At 34.5% G+C, this 25,631-nt stretch overlaps 1 protein-coding gene across 1 annotated transcript; it reads left to right on the forward strand.

The window, feature by feature from the left end:
• The first annotated feature begins 251 nt into the window (after positions 1 to 251).
• Positions 252 to 4,443, forward strand: LOC150035139 (uncharacterized). Its single transcript, XM_090315244.1, has 6 exons — positions 252 to 383; positions 468 to 739; positions 782 to 1,313; positions 1,935 to 2,195; positions 2,424 to 3,321; positions 4,109 to 4,443. The coding sequence occupies exons 1-6, from the start codon at positions 252 to 254 to the stop codon at positions 4,441 to 4,443; spliced, it is 2,430 nt and encodes an 809-aa protein (XP_090171370.1).
• The last annotated feature ends 21,188 nt before the right edge of the window (positions 4,444 to 25,631 follow it).

Below are 25,631 nucleotides of genomic sequence, written 5' to 3' on the forward strand. Positions count from 1 at the left end.
TTATTAGGCAGTAAGTGTCAACAAAATGGTTGATAACTACTGCAGTCACGCCCTTTCCTAGGCTAAGAGCGTGGTCTGGGGCGGGGTGTGACAGCTTGGTATCAGAGCATAAGTTTCTGGGAAGGTTAAAGAGTTAGTTGATACCAGATTAGTATTAAAGCATAAGATTTTGGGGTGAAAGAGAGAGTTCATGCATTAGATTAAGTCCAATATGTAAGTCCCTAACGTGCTTACTTAATAACTAGGCAAAGATGCTGAGGAAAAGTGGCATGCTGAGCAAGCAGACTGAGGAGAGGAATGTTGACCCTACCAGTGAAGGTCCTGAAGCTAAACGGGACCCAGATCTGAAGGGGAAAAGAGTTAGAGACTCAGTAGAGCAGAAAGTGACTTCTACAAATAAGTCAAGTACCCCACGGGTAGATGTAGATCCCCAGATGGAGGCTTGAGTGTTTGATAGAATCGCTCAGAGATTGGCAGTGAGTGTAGGATCGATTCAGACCGATCTAGAGAAAAAATTCGACGTCGAGAGGCTGAAAGCTTTAGATGCCACGACGTTCGATGGAGCAACAGATCTAGTAGATGTTGAGATCTGGTTGGACTTTATTGAGAAATGTTTTAATGTTATGAGATGCCCTGAGGACCGTAAGGTTGAGTTAGCGACATTCTTGCTGCAAAAAGGGGATGAGAAGTGGTGGAAAGTGATAGAGGCCAGAAGGAGTAGTTCGGAAACTATGACTTGGTCTGAGTTCAGACAAGTATTTAAGGATAAATACTACCCTAGTGCTTTTAAAGAAGTGAAGAGGAAGGAGTTTCTTAGGCTAACTCAGGGGTTGATGACGGTTGTTGAGTATGAGCAAAGATTTACTGAGTTATCTCAGTATGCCTTTCTGATCATTGCGGAAGAGAAAAAGAGATGTAGAAGATTTGAGAATGGTCTAAGAAGAAAGATACGTACACCCGTCACCTTTACATCTAAGTGGGTGAATTTCACTCAGTTAGTTGAGACCACTATCCGAGTTGAGCGGAGTGTAGTAAGGGAAGATATACTTCAGCCAGATGCGGGACAGTTTAGAACGCCTGGAGAAACGAGAAGTAAGAGTTTTAGACCCCCGTTCTCTAGACAGTCATGTATGAAGAGTTTTGGAGGCACAAGCCAACAAGGTTTGGGTCGAAAGAGGTCAAGACCTGCAGCTGGACTGAGTGGTAAATCAGTATCAGGTCGTGCTAGCGAGTCAGCAGTTAATACAGGAAGGAGACCACTTTGTGTAAACTGTGGTAGGCCTCATACAGGAATATGTTATGGCAATAGGAATGTATGCTTTCAATGCGGACAAGCGAGGCATTTCAAGAGAGATTGTCCCTAGTTAAGAAGTTACCCAGATTGTAGACCGACCTAGAGCGACCGGAACTAGAGGTGAGTGATCCGGCGCAGCTAAGCAGAAAGGGGTAGCTGGATGACCCCAATAGTAACAGCAGCAGAGTAGAGTTTACCTATGACACACCAGGAAGCGGAAGAGGCTCCAGATGTCATAACTGGTACGATAACTTTATGTAAACAATCCGCTTATGCATTATTTGATCCTGGTGCTATGCACTCATTCATATCTAGCATGTGTGCATTGCATATAGATAGAGTGCCTGAGCGTATGAAGGAAGATTTGTTTATCTCTACACCTGTAGGAGATACTCTAGTTGTACATGAGTATTATAGGCATTGTGAAGTAATTCTTAGAAATCAGAGTTTATGGGTTGACTTGATTCCATTAGAATTACTAGAGTTTGATGTTATCTTAGGTATGGATTTCCTAAGTAAACACTATGCTACTATGGATTGTTTTAAGATAGAAATAGTGTTTAGAAAACCAGGTGAAAAAGAGATAACCCTGGTAGGAAGTAAAAGAATACTTCCAGGAAGCTTAATATTTGCAATGAAGGCTAGGAAACTGCTGAGTAAAGGATATGAAGCCTATTTGGCCTATGTAGCAGTTTCACAGGATAAGAAGCTGAGACCTGAGGATGTACCTATGGTACAAGAATTCTTAGATGTGTTCCCTGAAGAGTTACCAGGCTTACCACCTGACAGGGAAATAGAGTTTACTATTGAGTCAGTCCCAGGTACAACACCTATATCCCAGGCACCATATAGGATGGCACCAACGATACTGAAGGAGTTAAAAATTCAGTTACAAGAACTTGTAGATAAGGGGTACATTAGACCTAGTGCGTCGCCTTGGAGAGCGCCAGTCTTGTTTGTTAAGAAGAAAGACAGTACTCTTAGATTATATATAGACTATAGATAGTTGAATAAGGTGACCATTAAGAATAAGTACTCATTGCCTCGTATAGATGATCTCTTCGATCAGTTAAAGGGAGCCACGATGTTCTCGAAGATAGATTTGAGATCAGGTTATCACCAGTTGAAGGTGAAAGACACAGATGTTCCAAAGACTGCATTCAAAACTAGGTATGGACATTATGAGTTCCTAGTAATGCCATTTGGATTGACAAATGCTCCTGCGGTATTTATGGATTTGATGAATAGGATATTTTATCTTTATCTGGATCAATTTGTGATAGTTTTCATAGACGATATACTAGTATATTCTAGTAGCGCAAAGAAACACAAAGAACATCTGAGGATGGTGTTGCAGATGCTAAGGGAAAAGAAGTTATATGCCAAATTTAGTAAGTGCGATTTTTGGTTAAACCAAGTCGTATTCCTTGGGCATATAGTTCCAGTTGACGGAGTTAGCGTAGATTCCCAAAAGATAGAAGCAATAGTTCACTGGGAACGACCCCTAAATGTAACAGAAGTACGCAGTTTTCTGGGTTTAGCAGGTTATTACTGGAGATTCGTGGATGGCTTTTCTAAGATAGCTCTACCATTGACAAACCTGACCAGAAAAGATGCGAAGTTTGAGTGGTCGCCAGAATGCGAGCACAGTTTTCAATTGTTGAAACAGAGGTTAGTATCAGCAACCGTATTAACTCTACCTACATCAGGTAAAGAGTTTGAGGTTTATTGTGATGCATCCCGACAAGGGTTAGGATGTGTGTTGATGCAGGAGGGAAAGGTAGTAGCTTATGCTTTTCGACAGTTAAAGGAGCGTGAATGTAACTACCTTACACACGATTTGGAGTTATCAGCAGTTGTGTTAGCTCTAAAGTTGTGGAGACATTACCTGTTTGGTGAGAGTTGTCATATATTCACGGATCATAAGAGTCTGAAGTATATCTTTGATCAGAAGGAACTGAAATTGAGACAGAGAAGATGGATCGAGCTGATCAAAGATTATGACTATACCATTGATTATCACCCAGGTAAAGCAAATGTGGTAGCTGATGCTCTAAGTCAAAAAACCAGATCAGCTAAAGCTATTATCAATTCAGTGAAGGGCACTGATTCATGAGTTGTATAATGCTAGGGCAGCATTATCAGTTGGTCAAACAGGAGGTTTACTAGCTTCATTTCAAGTGTGTCATACTCTTGTAGAAGATATTCTACGTGAACAGTTAAAGGATTCCAGTCTTCAGAAGTTAGCTGAAGAAGTAGGTAAAGGATTGAGGACGGACTACCAATTAAGAATAGAAAAAGTGCTATTAAAAGAGAACAGGGTATACGTACCTAATAACTTAACACTTAAACAAGCTATTCTAGAAAAGGCACACAGTTCGGCCTATGCTATGCATCTGGGCAGTACGAAGATGTATAGAACATTAAAGAGATCGTACTAGTGGCCTGGTATGAAAAGAGAAATAGCGAAGTATGTTGACAGGTGTCTAATATGTCAACAAGTAAAGCCGGAAAGACAGAGACCAGCAGGATTACTTAATTCACTCCCAGTACCAGAGTGGAAATGGGAGCATATTACAACGGATTTCCTGTTTGGGTTACCTAGGACACCAACGAGCTATGATGGTATATGGGTAATTATGGAAAGATTGAATAAAACAGCTAAGTTTTTACCTGTTAAAGTTACTTTTACCCTAGACCAATTAGCTAAGTTGTATGTTGACCGAGTTGTAAGTCAGTTTGGAGCTTCAGTTTCAATTGTATCAGATCGAGACTCCAAGTTTACATCAAAGTTTTAGCCTAGTTTGCAGAAAGCTATGGGAACCAAGTTATATTTTAGTAGCGTTTTTCATCCACAGACGAATGGTCAGTCTGAGCGGACAATCCAGACATTAGAGGATATGCTGAGAGCATGTATATTGCAATTCAAAGGTAGTTGGGATACAAATCTGTCGTTAATCGAATTTGCGTACAACAACAGTTACCATTCAAGTATCAGGATGCCACCATATGAGGCACTATACAGAAGGCCATGTAGAACTTCGATATGTTGGGATGAAGTCGGTGAGAGGAAATTACTAGGCCCAGAACTTGTGCAACAGACATCAGATAACGTTAAGATTATAAGAGATAATCTTAAGATAGCTTGAGATAGGCAAAAGAGTTATGCCGATAAGCGGAGAAGAGAATTGGAGTTTGAAATTGGTGACAAAGTATTTCTTAAGTTATCTCCGTGGAAAGGAATACTCAAGTTTGGTAGGAAAGGGAAATTAAGCCCGAGATATATTGGACCTTACGAGATAATAGAAAGAGTTGGCCCAATGGCATATCGATTGGATTTACCTCCAGAGTTATCTCATATTCATGACGTGTTTTATGTGGCAATGCTTAGAAGGTATGTGCCAAATCCTACCCATGTGTTGTCTGAGCAACCAGTACAGTTGAGAGAGAATTTGTCTTACGAAGAAGAACCAGTGGAGATCCTTGATAAAAAAGAACAGGTCTTAAGGAATAAGACAATCCCATTGGTAAAGGTACTAAAGCGAAACCATAGCACGGAAGAAGCAATGTGGGAAGTCAAAGAGCAAATCAGAAACAAGTATCTATAGTTGTTTAATTGACGGACTTGTAGTGAAATTTCGAGGAAGAAATTTACATAAAGGGGAGGTAAATGTGAACCCCGAATCCTAATTTCTCTACTTGAGTATGTTCCCTACTGAGACTAGTGTGGTGAGTAGGTTGATGTGGAAACTAGTGTGTAATGATAGAGAAAAGGGTGAAAAATTAGAAGAAAAGTGTGAATTTAGAAGCTTGACTTTTGGGGAAAAACTTGGAAATTTGGCTAAGTATAAAACTTGTGATAGATGCGTTGAAAGAGTGGTGATGGATGCGTTGGTGGTAGGAAAGTTGAAGTGATACGTTGGAAGGTTGGATGGCACAAGGGTAGGCGAGGATGCGGGCAAGGCATGCATTGAAAGGGTGGCATGCATCAATGCACAGCACCCTCCCAAGCGCCCATGCGTCGAGTGCCTCTGCCGAGCGCCCAGCCCATGCATCAAGCACCCATGCCAAGCGTCTCTGCCAAGTACCCAGCCCATGCGTCGAGTGACCATACGGGGAAGCGGCCCTACGTCGAGCGCCCTGCCAAGCGCCCATGAGGCCGAGCGAGCCCTACGAGCGATGCCCAGCACATATGCCACACGCCCATGCGTCGATGACCAGCGCCTATGCCAAATGCCATGCGCCCATGCCGAGTGAGCCTGACGGTGATGCTGAACTAGCAATGCATCGAGGACGAGCGACCATCCTATGTGTTGGTGGTGGTTGGCTCTTGCGATGGTTAAGGCTTGCGGTGACTAAGTTGGGTTGCGATGGTGGTGAGTTGAAACCAAGTGGAACAAAGGGTTGCTATGCGTTGAACAACCAAGGGTTTGTGGACGTATATGAAGGATGAGGTCACATGGAGGATGTCATCAAACATGTGTCTTCTTAGGAGGAAACCTTAAGCCTTAAACAAATGAGGTGGTTTCATAAGAGGACATGCAAATTGAAGCCCATGCGTTGGCTATGTAGGACAAAGACTCTTAGATTGCATTGATTGAAACATTGCATTGATAGTGTGAGAAGGAAACACTTGGACATGCAGCCAAGTAGGAGGTGTCGACCTTGGAGAGTGTTTGGATGCCTATAAATAGAGCCAAGGACTTCTTTTTCATATCACAATTCAAAAAGACATTAAAAATACTGGGAGAGCTAAGTAAACATTGCGTTGAGAGCAAGATCCATGCGTTGATCATAGAGCTTCAAGGGGGACACAGTGGACAGTGAAATCTGGAAAACAGTATCAACTTGGGACGAGAAGTTCTCCCAATATACTTGTGAGTTTGGGGTGATTTCAAAGCCTCTTGAAATTTCTGAAAGTCTAGATTTTAGGGTAGGGCTGCTGGAGAAAAAGCTCTAATGGATTGGGCTGGAAACTGAGAAGAAGACAGAAGGGTCAGGCTGTCGGGTAAGCTTGAGCCAGTCTTGAAGATTTTGAGATTTCGGCCAAACCACAAGGATTTCTGAGCTCAGATCTTAGGGTAAGCTTCTTGAGAAATCTTAGAATATGTTTGTATAAGGAAGTATCTCGAAATAAGGCTTATAACGATGAGTAATCTGAGTTTGAATCTGGATTTTAGGGGTGAAAAAGGGAGCCCGAGGTAAACAAGGAAATTCTAGAGTGAAAAGTTCCTAAGCGATCGAGGTGAGTGACTAAAACATTTGACTAAAATATTTAAAATGTTTTAAAGAAATCATGTTTTAAAGAAGATTATTCTCATGCCAGCTAGTTTTACAAAGTGATTTCCAAGCAAACCATGAGTTATGTTTTAAACGCATGCATGTGTGGGATGTTTGTTGAAAAGCTATTTATATGTGTTAAATATACCCAACATGCATCGGTATCTTTAAATCCATGTTTTTATATGTGTTGTACTTTACTTGCTTTAAAGAGAAAGTCATTTATGACTAGTTTTACTTAAAACGCGATACCGAAGGACATTTGAGAAGGTATCCGCCCAACTAGGTACCGAAGGACATTTGAGAAGGTATCTAACCAACTTGGTACTGAAGGACGTTTGAGAAGGTACCCAACCCACTTGATACCGAAGGACGTTTGAGAAGGTATCCTAACAGCTCGATATTGAAGGACATTTGAGAAGGTATCTGAGCAGAAGTACCTAAGGTATGGCGGTACTTAGTATGGCCACGTGCATGAAGGTAGTTAGAGTCAGAGATTGAGCAAAAGGGTTCTCTCTTGACTAGTAGTTGGTGTTGGGATTATTTTAACCACAGCAAGGTTATTCTCAACTGAGAAACGGTTTTACTGTTTCATGATTTAAAATAGCTTTATATGTTTTATGCTTGGAAAATGTTTATACTGCAGTACAAGGTACTGTAGAAGTTTATATTTCAGTTTAAACTTTTTATTGAGACTTTTACATGAGAATCGATTATCTTACTTAAGTCACTCACTGGGCTAGCAAGTTCACCTCGTTTTCAAATGTTTTCCTTTCCCCCAGGTAGCAGTCAAATCCTCAGAAGATAGCTCTGCATCTACTCTGCCACTAAAGGATAAAGATATTGTAACCCGTCTGTTAGGTGGTTACTGTAAATATTGTACACATGTTATAGTTGTTCATATAGGGACTAAGATTTTGGGCTATGGGACTTGTGAATCTAGCGTTGTAATTACTCTAAACATGTTATGTTTCTGAATTAATAATTTTTTGGCCTATAAGGCATTCCGCTGTATATGAGTTAGATCTTGGTATCATAGTTATTCTGAAAGAGTTATTAGGCAGTAAGTGTCAACAAAATGGTTGATAACTACTGCAGTCACGCCCTTTCCTAGGCTAAGAGCGTGGTCTGGGGCGGGGTGTGACAGCTTGGTATCAGAGCATAAGTTTCTGGGAAGGTTAAAGAGTTAGTTGATACCAGATTAGTATTAAAGCATAAGATTTTGGGGTGAAAGAGAGAGTTCATGCATTAGATTAAGTTCAATATGTAAGTCCCTAACGTGTGTACTTAATAACTAGGCAAAAATGCTGAGGAAAAGTGGCATGCTGAGCAAGCAGACTGAGGAGAGGAATGTTGACCCTACCAGCGAAGGTCCTGAAGCTAGACGGGACCCAGATCCAAAAGGGAAAAGAGTTAGAGACTCAGTAGAGCAGGATGTGACTTCCACAAATGAGTCAAGTACCCCACGGGTAGATGTAGATCCCCAGATGTAGATCCCCAGTTCAGTACCCCAAGGATTTTCTCTTGATTAGCAGTTGGTGTTGGGACTTGTGAATGGCAGACAAGGAGGTGGAAGAAACTATGATATTCATGGCAGACGAGGTGGTGGAAGAAACTATGATAAAAAAAATGGTGTGAATTCTGAAAATCCACAAGAAAGCTCTTCCTCATCTCAAGGAAGAGGAAACGGAAAAGGAAGAAACTTTGGTAGAAACTAAGGAAGTGGTTGAGGTAATTTTTCTCGCATTCAATGTTTTAATAGCAAGAAAAATATCATTTTCAAGCAAACTATTGAGCACCGAAAAATGGAGATGGGAATTTCACAATGATGCATAAAGAGGAGAAAAATGATAAAGGTATTCTATTTCTTGAATATAGTGCTCAAGGTGATGTTTGTAGAGCTTACATGGTATCTTGATAGTGATTGTAGTAACCACGTGATAGAAAATAAAAGTATATTTTTTACTTTGGATGATCTCTCCAAAGTGAAGTAAAAGCTGGTGATAATACCAGATTTAAGTCAAAGGTCGAGGTGTTATTCTCATGGATCTTGCAATTTGTAGTTTGTAAATAAAAATTATTTATTTAATAAAATAAGTAGTATTTTGTTAGACATTTAGAACACATTAACTCAATCCAATAAACTAAGATCCAAGGTTATTTTATGTATCTTGAATAGTATGTGGTAGACGTACGAATAGATCATGCTCAAGTAATAACCTAAAAGGTAGTATATGGATAAGGTTGGGTACCTTATCCTAGTGACACTATGGATACGACTCACTTTTTAAGTATTACAATAGTCGTTATAAATGATTTGATCCAAATCATTCATGTGGAGACATGTGAATTGAGGCATCCTATACAAAGAGTTTGTATAAGATTAAACCACGAAATGTTTTTATCTCTCTTTATAACACCGTTAATTGAAGAGACTAACATTTCATAGGATGGCCATAGGTAATTCTGTTGGGATTGGTGTCCTAATTCTCCCGGAGTCTCGTTGTTTTGTAAAGATACACATTATTTAATGAATAAAATAAGTTTTATTTAATTCTGACATTTACTCATATCCAATAAAGAGAACTCCTTGGTTATCTTATGTAAACTTAAGCATGTATATGTGATATACAAGTGGATCATGCCTTAAGTGATAACCTAAATAGGTCTGTAGTATAAGGATTAAGGTGGGATACCTGATCTGGTGATACTACGGATACGGCCCACTTTATAGAGGTTTGCAAGTGTTGTAAACTACTACAGATGGTAGATTCTAACCATTCATGTGGGAACGTGCGAGTGGGGGTGTCTTATACAAAGAGTTTATATAAGACATGGACCACGAGATGACTAGACTCTGTATACAACGTCGTTGATACTAAACACTTGCATCTCACCTAAATGACTATAGGTGACACGACCTCAATCTTGAGTGTTTTGGCAACTCCTGCCTTTGAAGGCGATTCTTTAATTAGTATGGGTGAGAGTGGCCAGATTGACAACTCAACATGCCTACCTTTTTGGGGACTTGTCTGATCTAGGAGCTGGGAACTCAATCAACAAGATGGAATTCACTTCTTTCCCAAAGTAGGGATAAGTAGAGAGATTGCTCCCTTAAGAGCTGATTCCGGGGCTTGAACATAGTGGCCATAGCTTCTCTTTGGAAGAAAAGACTCAGTCATAGTAGGACTATGATTTATGTTCATTAGAGCGATCAGTGGTACTTAAGGAGACAGATGTAACTACAGGGGCATAACGGTTATTGGCCTAGCTGTACTTACGAGCAATCTATGAAGGGTTATCGCACTGCTGATTGGTTAAGATGGACACATAATATATCTGTAGTAAGAAGAGTTCAGCTGTCGGTCTTTAGTGGAGTGTCTGGCAGTTAACGGATGTGGATTCTGTGACTAAAGAGTTTAGTCGATTATTCACGTACCGTTGAAGCTTTGAGCTACAAGTCCATGAGGTCCCCTTGGTATCTTAACGGATTCAGTTGAGAATTAGTTCTTGGTATTGATTTGAAATATTCAAATTGACAAGAGGTATTTTGATTATATATGATATAATCGGTTTGATGTATGAGATACATCTAGTGGAAGATTAATGTAAATGAGATTTACATTAAGTACCATGGAATAGAAAAAGAACTATGGCTTATATGTTTCATGAGATGAAATATTAAAACTATGGGTTATAAATATATTATGATAAGTTGGTTATCATTTATATTTATAATAATATTAACTATTGGATAATTAATTATTTTTCTTTAATAACCAAAGTAGTGGGTGGTTATTGAATTCATAGTAACCGTGAGTTTAAAAGGAAAGTGGTTTTTCTATTTTGAAAAGATGATTTACAAACGATTGAAAAAGGTTTTAAGATTATTCTCTTAGCGAAAAAAGAAACTCACAGAGTCGTCAAGTAAATACGGATTTACTAAACGACGGCTGGGCGAGCTAAACGATCGTGCAGTGGCAAGCTAAACGATCATGCAATATTTACTAAACGATCGCATAGTTTTGCTAGACGATCGCTTGCCCTAAGTAAATGATCATGTAGAGTTTGTAAACGACAGACGAAGCTAAACGATGAGCTAAACGATCGCATGGCTTTTGCTAGACGATCACTTAGCTTTATATAAACGATTGGGCATCGACCTATACGATAAGTCTCCGCCATCTCTCACTTGCCCAGTCGTGTACGCGATCGATGTTTCCTCCTTCACCTACCTCATACCAAGTCCAAACAAAGCCCACCTTCTGGATTCTCACACTGAGAATACCAAGGTAGCCTTATTCGTGGCGTCAAACTCAACTCGATACCATCAAGGTTTTCTGGAGGCCGTTCGTGTTGTTGCTGAGGAGTTCGTGGCCGAAGCGATCGTTGAGGACGAGCGCGAAGAGTTCATGCTGTGTTTGTTGTGGTGTTGCGGTCGTGTAGATCGAGCGTTCGAGGTTTCTGTTGTTCGAGCCGTCGTACGCAATGGAGCGTGGAGACACATCTTCAAATGTTCGTAGAGTTTCTCTCTTTGTTCATTTGAGTTTTTCATACTGTAATTTCTGTATTATTTGTATAACCGCTTGTTTGAAGTCGATTGTAAATGTTATGTTCATTTATGATTGTAATTTGGAATAATCTTGTTCCGCTGCTCATGGAAATCTCGCTTCCAATTTCCTTCAAGTTCGATCTCAACCCTGAGTGGGTTATGGACTCCTGTTTTTTAAGGCAATCCTTTGATATGTATGGGTGAGAATGACCCATGTTGCTGACTCAATAAGCCTACCATTTTGGGGATTTCTCCAAGTAGGGAGTTAGAAACATAATTCCACAAGATGGAACTCACTCCTTCTCGCTTTAGGGAAAGTAGATGAATTACTCTCTTAAATATTGACTTCGGGTCCTAAATAAGGGGCTCCTTCCTCTCATTGTCCTGAGAGGGATTTGTTTATGGTAGGACCATAAACAAGTTGTTTATTAGAGGATTAGTGGGACTTAAGGAGAAAGATGTAATTACAAGGGTAAAACGAAAATTTTGACCAAGTTGTAATTATGAGCAATTCATGAAGATCTATTTATTAATGACTGGTTATATTCATGGACACAGAAATATATCTACAGTGCGAAGAACGCAGCTGTGGGTCTTTAGTGGAGTGACCTACAGTTAATGAATGATGATAATATTAATTAAAGAGTTTGATTAATTTAATCTCAAATCATTAAAGCTTCTAATTTGTAGGTTCATTAGGTCTCTTCACTAACTCACTAAGGGTAAAACAAGAACCAATTAATTTTGGAATAATTTGAATTGTTAAAATAATTTGAAATGTTTAAATTAATTTAGAAAATTTTATATTAATCAGGATTAATATAAATTATAATGTATAATGGTACATTATAGTATATAGTTAATTATAAATATGATTTATAATTAAAACTTCGAATATTAAATTAATATGAATTGGATTCATATTAAAACTATAGGCTAAGAGAGAGATATACATTTTTATATGATTTAAATGCATGATGAAATAATATGTGATATTGATTAATTAATTAATTAATTAATATTCATTTAATTATTTATTATATATTAAATATGATTATATATATATATATATATATATATATATATATATATATTAATTAAATAAATTCATTATTTTAATTAGAAAAATAATTCCCCTAAAAATAATTGTAGGGGAGTGAAGAGTGAGTGTGAGAGGAAGTTATTTTCCCTTACATAAGTTTTTATGTTTTATACACAAACAGAAAAAGTCTTTTGTGAAAAATTTCATTTTCACCACCCTACAACTTTTGTTTTTCTCTCTTAATCTTTCATAGAAAATTATTCTCTCCAAAAAAATTTATCTACTCCTCGCCAATTTAGATCCCATAATCCATTGATTCTGGCCCTGAGAATAGTTATGTAATCTTTTAGTGGGATCCGTTTGTGATATTGAGAGTTCAAGCAGAGGAATTTCATAGAGGTCCTTGAAGAAATTGGTTTTCAAAGTTTTTTTTTTCTAAATTTCTTTTGTTGAAATACTTAACCTTTTTTTCTTGTCTATAAAGTCAATTTTGTGTTGTTTCCTTCCCAATTCAAAGACGGAAAGTTTAAACGCTTTCGCATCGGGATTCAATATTTTTACTATATTTCAAGTCTGAAGCATAATCTTCTGAGTATTGGCCAACTGATTCAGCCAGGTCTAAAAATTTCATTTGAAGGTGGTGTATGTGTAATCAAAGATCAGACCGGTGTTTTTATTGTCGAGGTAAAAATGACTGCTAATAAGATGTTTCCTCTTAAAATTACATATGGACAAATATCTTACTTTAGCAACATATTGAAGGATCCATCTTGGCTTTGGCATTTTCAATATGGTCACTTGAATTGAAGATCAATATCATATTTGTGCAAAAACCATATGGTGAGAGGCATACAAAATATCAACCATGAGGCAGATATTTGTGAAGTGTGTATACTTGTAAAACATCACCGAGATCTGTTTCCAATTAGTAAAGCTTGGAGAGCCTCCAAACCTCTCGAGTCGATTCGTACAAATTTGTGTGGTCTCGTGCATACAATATCAAGCGGAGGTAATCGATATTTCATAACCTTCATCGATGATTTCAATAGAGAGTGTTTAGGAGTATAACTTATTCTCATATACCTTATTCTCATATGCTAACATGAAATGGACTTTTAACTTCAACAACGGAAACCAGATAAGAATGGATTTTAGTATCTGGTATATGTTAACATGAAATGGACTTTTAACTCCAACAATGGAAACCAGATAAGCATGGAAAGTTTCTTATTATTTCACTCTACATTGATGATTACTTTTTAATAGAAATGATAAACTATTGAGTGATGACTTAGAGAATTCCATGAAAAGGAAATTTGAGATGAGTGATATGGGTCTCATCCATTATTTTCTTGGAATTGAAGTTAATAAAAAAATATGGAGAGATTATCATTTCACACAAAAGTATGCTCGTGATTTGTTGAAAAAATTTAGGATGGAAAATGTTTTTCCTTGCAACATGCCTGTGGATACAAAATTCAAATTGAGCAAGAATGATATTGGAGAAGAAGTTGATCTAAGTCCGTATTGAAGTTTAGTTGGAAGCTTGATGTACTTGACGATAACAAGACCTGCTATTTTATTTGTTGTAAGTATGTTAAGTAGATTCATGACAAACCCGAAAAGAAGTCATTGGGATGTAGGTAAAAGAGTTCTTTGTTACATTCTTGGCACCATTAATTTTTGAATTTATTACAAGAAAGTTTCAAAATCAGTGTTGTCTGATTTTTGTGATAGTGACTGAGGCGGTAATGTGGATGATCATAAAAGTACATCTGATTATGATTCTAGAATTGGTTCAAGTGTTTTTTCATGGATTTCAAAGAAATAGCCTACTGTTGCTCTTTCTACCACCGAAGCATACTATATCTCTTTATCTGCAGTTGGATGTCAAGCTTTATGGCTTAGGTGGATGTTGAAAGAATTGAAGTGTACTCAAAGACGTGAGATTGTTCTATTTTGCAATAATGGTTCTGCCATAGCATTATCAAATAATCCAGTTTTTCATGGAAGAAGCAAGCATATAAGAATTAAGTATCATTTTATTAGAGACTTGGTTAAAGATGGAGAAGTGATAGTGAAATATTATAAGACCTCAAGATCAAGTGGCAAATATTTTTATAAAGGCGTTGAAGTTTAACTTATTTGTCAAGTTCAGAAGGAAAAAAATTTGGAGTTGCTCAAGTCTAGATTAAGGGAGGATGCTAAAACTAATCTAGACTTTTATTAAAATACATGAATTACATTATTACATACATGACTAGTTGACATACAAGGAATAGTTGGATACATGAATTACTAAATACATTGATGAATGCTCATGTATTAGTGAAGAGTCACATTTATTGATATTTAATGTTGATGTCTTTTGATATACTTTTCTATAAGTATAAATATGTATAAGATTTCTCATTTGTAAGCAAGAAAAGTAAGTTAAAAAAATATTCAAGTTTTTATTTCTCCTAAATTGTGTGAGTAAGAGAACAGTCTTCTTCTCTTGTCTCTTGATTTATATTCTGAGGTTCTACTATGTTTCCAATAAGTCGTGGCCACAAAGTCGGAATGAAGGTGCATTATGAAATCGTAGTGTCACAATGCTACCGCGAGCCAACTCTCTACCTTGAAAATACGCGTGTGAATCTAGTTAATACTATCATGATTTCTATAAAAATGTTTTTTTAGGGTTTTGTGTGGTAAAACTTGAGTAATGTGCCCTAGGTTCATCGAGGTTGGGGGTTATTTTTTGTAATCCTAAGTAATTATTGGAATATAAACTCTAATGTTTAATTTTTTTTTAGGGTAATTGCAATGAACAACACTTTTAGCACCAACACTTAAGTGTATAGCAATATTTCAAAATAATTTCGAATATAGAAAAATCTATCAATGATAGACTATATCACTAATAGACTCCTAATAAACTCCTATCAGTGATATGGTTTATCACTCTATGAGAACTAGATCTAAATTTTTCTATATTTACAATTCTTTTTAATTATATTATATTTGCTAATACTTTTGGTCTGATTATTTGCGACGACCAATGTTATCTCTATGTTTTATTTACTTTGTTAATAATATGGAATGAGTATTTGTTGAATGAGAAACTTTGATCAATATCACAGGTTGTCAGGTCATTAGCTTTAAATGAAGAATAAATTATATATTATTAGAAGTGGGACTAATTATAAATTACCATATGTCCGAAATTAAATTTGGAGGGAAAAAAAAGTAATTCCAAACTTCATCATGGTCATTCGATTAAAAGTAAGCCTAGTTTGATCAAATTGGATCATGTGGTATTTGAACCGAGGTTACTCAGTTAAATGGATTCGTTAAATAATAATTAAACCCAAAGTCCTAAAGGTTAGACCTAAAGTCTAACACATTTCAAGTCCAAAGTATTAAGGCCAAAACCAATAAAGCTCAAGCTCAACCCAAGCCAACTAAGCTTGAGCCCACACTATCTACGAAAAGCTCTATAAATAGATGAGTTGTCTATTGTTAAGGTCCGAAGTTTAAATCTTGAGAGGAAAACTCGTAGAAACTTCAAAACGTAAGAGAATTCTTAAAAAAATGCCTTAGAGACCAAGACTCTCCAAAAATTCATGAAGACTTTTTGAACCAAAGACTTGAAGATTGAAGATTTTGGTAAAAAAATATGTTTGAAGAATTGAATACCTCAATTGAAGTTCAAGAGTTAATATTGAGAACAAACTTTAAGCCCTTAAGAAAAATCTACATTCGAAAACAAGTTGTAATACTCTCAAGACAAATTCACATTCGAGAACAATGTAAAACTCTCGAGACAAATCTATATTCAGAAACAAACTATAAAACACTCGAGTTAAATTTACATTTTACAAAAAAAAATAATCAAAGAGTAAACATTAGGGATTGTACTCTACTATAAATACAAATCATTACAAAATCAAGTTTATCAACCCCACCAACAGAATTTCTGATCCCCAACTTCTTTTCATTTTTATTTTTAGTACAATAAGATAAGAGATTTGAACCACATACCTCTTAAACATTAACATGCTAATTGAGCTATGTTTACTTTGGTCTAGTCTTCAACTTCATGTCAAATTAAAATTAATTAAATTAGTCCAAATAAAATAATATTTTCTAAGCACGAGTAATCTTTCTTCTTTTCATTTTTTCTCAAAACTTAATATGATAATATGAGTAGTAATCAAATACTACGTTATAAATGAATAATGGAGAAAAAAACCGCCAATCAAGAAAATAAATAGAAAAAAATGAGAGAAATTGAAAAGATTAGTACATACTTGATGTGAGCTGAAGTATCTCATTTTGACGAATATTCATTTTTGTTGGAATGAAGTCATAATTGCAAACATTAGTAATAGACGACAATTATTAGTTAGTTGACTTGGAAAATTATATTAATATTATATTCGTTTATTTTAATGATTGGACATGAGATTTGTCAATTTCCTCTTTTGTTTTCATTTATTCTCTTATCTTTTGCCTTTAAGGAACTTTGCTAGCACTTCCACTAGTGCTCCATATCTCTCCCTCCTCCTCTCTCTTCCTCGTTAGTCTCTACAAAATATATGTTTATATATTAGTGAGAAAAACACTCATAAAAGTTTTTTTAAAAAAAAAAATCAAAAATAGTTAACATATTATTTTAGACCTTTTATTTTATTACCATCTTACTTTAATCTAGGTAGTTTTCGGATATTTTACATATTTTAGAGGTGTAAGATTCGATCTCCTAAAAAAAATTATATTTAAACGATTTTCAAAACGTAAAGTATGAAAATTTAACCTCAAATCTAGTCGACATGTATGTTAGTTATCAACCATTACAAATTTAAACATGAATCCCTTGTTGTAGTGGTAAACTTCTAAATATGAAAAAGTTGAATAAAATGAACTGACATATAATATATGTTAACGATTATAAAATCTTTAGTTTAAATCCTTCATCATAGTCTCTAGTTTATGGCTTGTTTGGTAGAGAGTAAAGATTTCGTTTTATGTTTTCAGATTCATTGAATTCAACAAATACATGTTTGATAGACAACTCAAATTCTATTTTTGAAAACTGTTTTCAGATTCTGTAGCTCAAATAGTGTAAATTTTAAAAACAACATATTTATGTTTTTATTTTATCCAGATACTGAGTCTTAGATTTTAAAATGTAAAATTATATTCATTAAAAATAAAAAATTCATAAATACAATATGTCATGTTATAAGCTCAATTAATTTTTTAAAATATTTAATATGTATTATATGATGTGTTATGAATTATATAATATTAAAAAATAATAATTATATAACTTCTTAATATAAATCATCTTTGTAAATAAATTAATAATAATTTATTATTTACTAAATATTAGTGAGTTCCTACCATTAGATTTATAATTTATAAATATATAATATCAAACACGTTTTTAAACAATTATTTAATTAGAATTTAATTTCTAAATCTACTACCAAACACATATTTAAAAACATAAAACTCAACTTTGTTTTCATGGATCTCTTTCTTTTTCAATTCTTTATCAAATGGGCACTTAAATCCTTCCCCTTATTATACTAAAAATAAAATTAAAAAGAAAAACTTGTGTGGGGTCCACAGTCATAAACCTAGGCGTGATTTAGACAAAAGCTTTTGGTGTTTCAGTAATCGGTACGATGTTAAAATTATTGGTGGCCTAATCTAATGGGGCTTGCCAATCCTGTACCGTAGTGTGGTCACGTTTTTATTTATTTATTTATTTATTTATTTAAATTTCTTATTAAATTAATTTTCCCCCTCGATATCCGTTTATATTATATTTCAACCACACGAAAAGAGAGACACACACAGAGAGATTAAGAAATACTAAATTTTGAAATTTGTCTGAAGCAAAATATTATTAAATTATATTTTCTATTTTATTATATAAAAGAAGTTACGACAAAACTTTCTATTTTCCTTTTAAAAAAGAAGTTCCAATTTTCAAAATTAGTCCAAATTAATAAAAGATTACAGCAACATTTTCCGGTTTAACTTTCCTCCACTTCAATCAATCTTTTTAAGACCAATAAATATTGGTTGGTTGGATTAAATCTCGAGAGTGGAGGGGGGTTGGGAGGGGGCAGCTAACCTATATTATTATTATTATTATTATTATTATTATTATTAAGATTTAAAGTGATTTATGAAGAAATAATAAAAATTGCGTTTTAAATATTCTAAATTTAGGGTAGGCTGTTTATTACGAAGATTTTGTACCCATAAATTTAAGGGAAAATACGTTTTTTTTTTTTTTTTCTTATAGATTTTGGATCTAATTTCTATTTGATCATAGTTAAATTTTGAATTTGGTTTCAATTTAGTGCATAAATTTCATAATGTTACAATTGTACCTTTGAGATTTGAGTTTTTTTCAATTTGGTTCTTAGTTTCAAGATTTTATATTTTTAACCTCCATTTTTCATTAAATAGTTATTTTGAATCATTGACGTCAATGTCTCTTAATTAATTTAAAATAATTATAAAGTCAAATTTTAAATTTAATTTTGAACATGTTGAAAAATAGTGAAACTTAATTAATTATAGTTATATTAATTATTTTAAATTTATTAACTTACATTAACACTAAAGGTGGAAAATGAGTATTTACTATAAAATCGAGGTTAACAATGTAACTCTTGAAATCTAGGGACCAAATTAAAACAAAACTTAAATGTTAAGGGTAAAATTATAATATTTTTAAACATGGGGACTAAATTGAAACCAAACCCAAAATTTAAGGACTAAATGTGTAACATTTTGAAACCTATGGACTAAATAAAAACTAGACCCAAAACCTAAAGACCAAAAATGTATTTTTTTTTCCCCTAAATTTAATGAAGGGTTCAATTTAATCTTATTATATCTACTTTCAAAAACGTTTTTTTTTATTTGTCTGTGTAATTAAAGAAAGAATTTTTTGTTACATTATATCTAATTATATCAAATCCTTTTTTTTCACATTTTGTTTACCGGAAAAACAAAAAACGACCACCTCAAGTTTATATGATAACTGGCTTTTTTTAGAAAAGAAATTACAAAACTAATATAGTTTTTTAAAATATATATATACACTATAGATTCAATCCTTGCAATGAAGAAAAAACTTTATTGTCTTCATGGACATGATATAGGAGGTATCAAACCAAAGAAACCATCTTAAAAAAATACAACGAAATTTAAATTGATAATAGAACAGAAATAAATCAGAGTTAACTATAACTAATGTAGTACTATTACAACAACAATAATAACGAAAGATGTGATTTAACAACTAAGGGATTCTATTTGTAATTTTTAAGATTGAAATCATAATAGATTTTGTCCATAAACAGGCCACATATAATAATTTCAAAAAGAAATCAATTTATCTCTTTAGGGTTGTGTCAATTCTAATGGGCAATCTATACTCCCCAAATTAATAATTGAATCAAATTATTAAAGCAAAACTTTCACATGTGTATAAGACTTTGTTAATTAAAAGACTTAATGTTAATTACGAAAAATGTGAAAATCAAATAGATAGTGTTAGTTTTTCATTTGCTCATCTTCCTCTTGTTATAGATGACCAACCCACTTATTGAACAAGAAAATCTTTATTTTTAAACTGGTGTTTTGTGAGCCCAAAATATTAGGTAATATGTTCAGCCCAATTGGGGCTAATTTCTAGGTTGGCCCATTCTGGAAGTCCTAGATTTTCCTTCATGTGATATGAGTATGACCTAAGGAGGAAGAGAATGAAAAAAAGAGACCGAAAATCGGAGAGAAAGACATAGGGTTGTGAAATTTGGTTTTTCAGTGACAGCTTCAACAAAGTTATCGATTGCCAGAGTTTGAACCGTTGGATCATGTTGAAATTTGATGAGGCTGTTTAGGACACATAGGGCCTCGTTTTGAACTATTGGATCGTTTTTTGGAGAGCTCTGGTTTTTCCATAATTGCTGCTGACCAGAATTTATAACACTAGGTGATTTTTCATTCTTTTTATCTCTCAAGTATTAATCTCTTATGCATGAAAGTGTTGGTGGGTAGTGAATCTTTGTAAGACTGGTTTGTGCTCTTTTTCCTCGATTTTATCATAAGAAGAGAAGTTGACAAGGGTGGACTCCTCACATGTTCCGTGATTTTTACTCTTCACATCCAAGAGGTTTTTCACGTATAATTTGTGCGTGCTCTTTGCTTTTAGTCTTCCAAAGTTTTATGGTTTATTGTTGTCCATTGTTGGTTGATTGTCTTGGAGGTGATCCTAGTGGGTTGTTGATATATTATTTGGGTCTTATCATTTGCGGGTTTTAATTTAATCATCGTTATAGAGTCTACTAGTAATGGAGGAGGTAGTTCAATGGTTCAATTGACATCAACCAATTATTCCATCTGGAGACCAATGATGGAGAATTTTTTGTATTGCAAACATTTATTTGTTCTCGTTGAAACAACCACAAAAGTTGATGGCATGATTTGTAAACCAACAAAAGTAGAGAAAATGGAAGAAAATGATTAGGGAAAGTTAAAGTGAAAAATTTTGGGAACTATTAGGCAATGAGTTGATATTAGCATTTTCAACCATATTTCTATGGAGTCCGACCCATATAAGTTATGGAAGAAATTGGAAGGTCTTAATGAAAGGAAAACCGAACATAACAAAGCTTCATTAATCAATCGACTTATTAATTTGAAAGTGAAAGGTAAGAAGTCTGTTATTTAGCATTTTAGTGACTTTCAAGATATTATTAATAAGTTGACTACTATGAAGATTGATCTTGATGATGAATTGCAGGCTTTGTTCTTGAGGAGTTCTTTGCTAGACAATTGGGAAACCTTGGTTGTGACTATTAGTAACTTTACTCCATATGATGTTTTGTCTTTGGTTGTTAACGAACAAACCATGTTCAATGAAGAGATATGAAGAAAGGAGATGGGAGTTGATTATTCACATGCTTTTGTTGTTGAGAATCATGGAAGAAATAAGAGTAGGGGACCCAAAGGTCATGATAACTCAAAGGGAAAGTCCAAGTCTAGAGACAACGAGACTAGGACATATCATTACTGCAACAAGCCTGGTCATATAAAAAAAATTGCTATCGTTGGAAGAAAGAACAAGGTAAGAAGCAAGACTCACACAAAGAAGAAAATGATAAAAATACTGTAGTAATTATTTCTCAGAGTGATAATGTTGTCACCTTGATTTGTACAACTAGTGAGTGTCATCATGCAGAGAGTTCAAACACAGAGTGGCTGGTAGATTTAGGTGTTTCATGCTATTATATTCCTAAAAACGAGTATTTCATGAACTATCAATCTGATGATTTTGATTTTGATATTCATGTGAAGATAAGTGTTAGGTGCACGCTTACATTAAAGAATGTGCACCATATTCTTGATTTACACCCTAACTTGTTATCTACAAATGTCCTTAATTAAGAAGGATTTCGACATACCTTCGGTGATGCTAAGTGGAAATTGTCTAAGGGTTAAATAATAGTTGCTTGAGGTGAATTGTGTTGCTTTTTGTATATAAAAAAAACTTGAGTATATGTTCTTCTGAGCTAAATGCAATCGAAGAAAAGAATTCTCCAAATTTGTGGCATCGAAAAAAATGGTGAAGGAACTACTAGGTCCACTACAAAGTGGGTATCGTTCCCAGTTCCCAATTTTCATAGAAATGTAAATTTTACAGAATAAAATTATGCATCAACATTAAATAATTTTTCAGAGTGTTAAGAAGAGGGAATTAGGGTTAGAAAAAATTCCACGAACTCACCGAATCTCCTCGAAAAAGAAGTACAGTAATCATAAAGATTTGGAAACTACCAAAAAAGAGCCTCATATATTCTTTGTAGGGTAGAATTCTCAAGAGTGTGTAGGCTCTAATATTTTTGGGAAGAGAGAGGAAGAATTTGGGAGGAGATTTTTCAGGGAAGATTTCTGTAAGAAAACCCAGAAAAAACACGCACATAGCACGATTCTGTGAAATCTTTTGTGGAGAAGAATGAATAGTCCGTCAAATTAAAACTCCCCATATCCCCATGTTTTTTAGAGAGTTAAAAGGAGGGAGGTTGTAACTCCCTCCCTTTAATTTTAAAAATAAATTAAAAATAATTTAATTTAATAAATAATATATATATATATATATATATATATATAATAACTAATTTATTATATATATATATAACTATCAAATATAATACATAGCCTATAGATTTATATTGCATCGAATACAATATAACCTATAGTTTAATTCTCTTAATCATTCATGATATTTAATATAAATCAATTTTATATTAAATTTAATTATATAAATTCAATTCACATAATTAAAATTTGAATCATATTCAAATATTTATTTTCTCTCAAATAAACTGTATATTATAATGTATCAAATACATTATACTAATTATATCACATATAATTAATTTAAATCAATTATATCATATATAATTAATTTCCTCAATTAATTTGAATTTAATTAATTTGAACTATTCAAATTAATTCAAAGTTAATTCTCAATAATCTCAGCTGACTTATAAAGAGGATTTTATAGACCTATAGATTGAAACTCCAATGGTACTTGAATAATTAATTAAACTCCTTTAAATAAATTATTCAACATCCATTAACTGTCAGTCACTCCACTAAAGACCGACGGCTCTACTAAATGTGGCATGTCCTGTAGACCCATACTCTACAAGTGACCTTAAAACACCTTAGCCGTGAAGACCTTTGTAAATAGATCGGCAACGTTGGCTTTAAAGCTATCTGCGTAACAATCACATCCCCTCGATGCACAATCTCTCGAATGAGATGATACTTCCGCTCTATGTGCTTTCGGCGCTTGTGACTTCTAGACTCTCAGGAATTAGCCACAACACCATTATTATCACAAGAAAGGGTGATGAGCTTAGACATGTCTAGAACTACTTCCAGATCAGTCAGGAACTTCCTGAGCCATGTAGCTTCCTTAGCAGCTTCACAAGCTACCACGTACTCAGCCTCCATAGTGAAGTCACTAATGCACCCTTACTTGGTGCTTCTCCAAACTACTGCCCATATGTTAAAAGTGAACACTGATTCTGATGTGGATTTCCTAGAATCTTTATCTGTAAGGATCAAATCCTTAGAACCATATACGAGCATGTAGTCTCTCGTCCTAAGATACTTGAGGATATTCTTAATAACGGTCTAGTGCTCAAATCTTGGATTAGACTGATATCTACTGACTATCCCTACTGCATAGCAGATGTTAGGTCTAGTACATAAAACCACATACATCAGGCTACCAATAGTCGATGTATAGGGGATCCGTCTCACTTCCTTAACCTCTTGAGGTGTCTTAGGACACTGTTCCTTAGACAAAATAACTCCATGTCTGAAAGGGAGTAAACCCCTTTTGGAGTCCTGCATCGTAAACTTGACAAGCATCTTGTCAATGTACGATGCTTAAAACAGGGCCAACATTTTGTTCTTTTGATCTCTAAAGATCTGAATGTCTAGAACAAACTACACCTCTTCCAAATCTTTCATTTGGAATTGGGTCGCTAGCTAGTTCTTAATTTCAGTCAGCATACCCACATCACTCCAGATAAGTAGGATATCGTTTACATACAACACAAGAAAAACTATTGAAACCTTCAGGTTGCTCTATATAAATGGCCTACTCAAGATTATCATTCAGAAAAGTAGTTTTGACATCCATTTGCCAAATCTCATAGTCATAATATAAGGCAATCGACAAGAGTATCTAGATAGACTTCAATATGGCAACAGGTGAGAAAATCTCCTCATAGTCGATTCCCTCAACTTGGGTATAATCCTTTGCCACAAGTCTAGTCTTGAAGGTTTGCATCTTCCCACCAACACCCCATTTTCTCTTGTAGATCTACTTACAACCTATTGGTTTTATCCCATCAAGTTAATCTACAAGATCCCAAACTGAATTGAAGTACGTAGACACCATTTCGAGATCCATAGTTTTGATCCATTCATCTTTGTAAACATCCTCCATTACCTTCTTGTAAGACAATGGATCCTCAACATCTCCATCAGCTATGATAGCTAGGGTTTCTGTTAAACCCCTCTAACGAACAGTCGGGTTCGCAACCTTCCTAATACGTCGAGGCTCCCTCAACACTTAAGATGGATGTAACCTACTAGATGAACCAACTTCAACAACTCTTGTTGAGATGTTGGGCTCTTCAACAACTCTTGTTGAAGGTTCAGTAGTTTCACTGGAAAACTCATTCAACACGATCTTTCTGTGGGGCTTATGTTCCCTTATGTGATCTTCTTCTAAGAAGGTAGCGTTTGTCGACACAAATACCTTATTATTCTTAGGATTATATAAGTAACCATTTGTCGTTCCTTTAGGGTAACCTATAAAAAGGTAGAATGAGGTTTCAATTTCTTAGGATTTCCCTCAAATACATGTGTTGGGCAACCCCAAATCCTCAAATGGTATAAACTACCTTATGACAATTCCATAATTCCAAAGGTGATTCAGTAATACTCTTGGAAGGAACACAGTAAAGGATCCATTGAAGGTCTTTGAGCTAAAGCATAGGATCGGGCCAAATACCCAAAATTTACAGAACATAAATTTTACAGCAAGAACATACAGATTATGCATTTAAAAGAAAATCGTGGCATGCTTTAAATCAGAAATTGCATAATAGTAAAAGAGTTTAAGAACCCTTACCCTTGAAGAACTCTTCTTCATGAGGCTCCTTCTTCAAAACTTGTCACGAACAATCTTGAACCCTCTAACTATCAGTGAGGGCACCACCAAAAATGTTTCCTTTATATTCTCTAGATGAGAATCTAGGAGTTTTGTGGGCTCTGGCTATTTTCGAAAAAAGAGATTTGAGAGTGTTGAGAGGAAGAGATGATATTCAGCAATTCTCACAGAACTTTTCTGTGTCTTTATCTCTTGTAAAAAAAACACTAGAAAGAAGAAGAACAACTTCTTTCTACCGCACTAGCACGTTTTTTAGAGAAAAAGGGGGAGGCAACTCCCTCCTAAAATTATTTTTAAATTAATTTATTTTTATAAATCAATTTAATATATATTTATATGATAACTACCTTATCATACAATATATATATATATATTAAACTATATTTATATCAAATATAACACATAATCTATAGACTCAATATTGTATCAAATACAATATAACCTATAGTTTCTATTCTCTCACCAATGACATTTAATATAACTCTCATTTACATTAAATTTAATTATATGAATGAATTAATACTTAAATCGTTTTCAAATATTTATTTCCTCTCAAATAAACTTTATATTATAATGTATCAAAATATATTATAGTAATTATATCATATATAATTAGATTAAATTAATTATATCACATATAATTAATTCCCTCGATTAATTTGAACAATTCAAATTAATCCAAAAATTGATT

This window comes from Benincasa hispida, chromosome 7 (genome assembly GCF_027475165.1).
Source record: "Benincasa hispida cultivar pf3 chromosome 7, pf3_genome.v1.1, whole genome shotgun sequence".
NCBI lineage: Eukaryota > Viridiplantae > Streptophyta > Magnoliopsida > Cucurbitales > Cucurbitaceae > Benincasa > Benincasa hispida.

Bases quoted from the DNA above. Each gene is read 5' to 3' on its own strand.
- LOC150035139 (XM_090315244.1), top strand. From the start codon at position 252: ATGCTGAGGAAAAGTGGCATGCTGAGCAAGCAGACTGAGGAGAGGAAT. The intron at 384-467 runs GTGACTTCTACA...AGAATCGCTCAG, and splicing joins GAGACTCAGTAGAGCAGAAA to AGATTGGCAGTGAGTGTAGG. The intron at 2,196-2,423 runs GTAGATAAGGGG...CACCAGTTGAAG, and splicing joins AAATTCAGTTACAAGAACTT to GTGAAAGACACAGATGTTCC.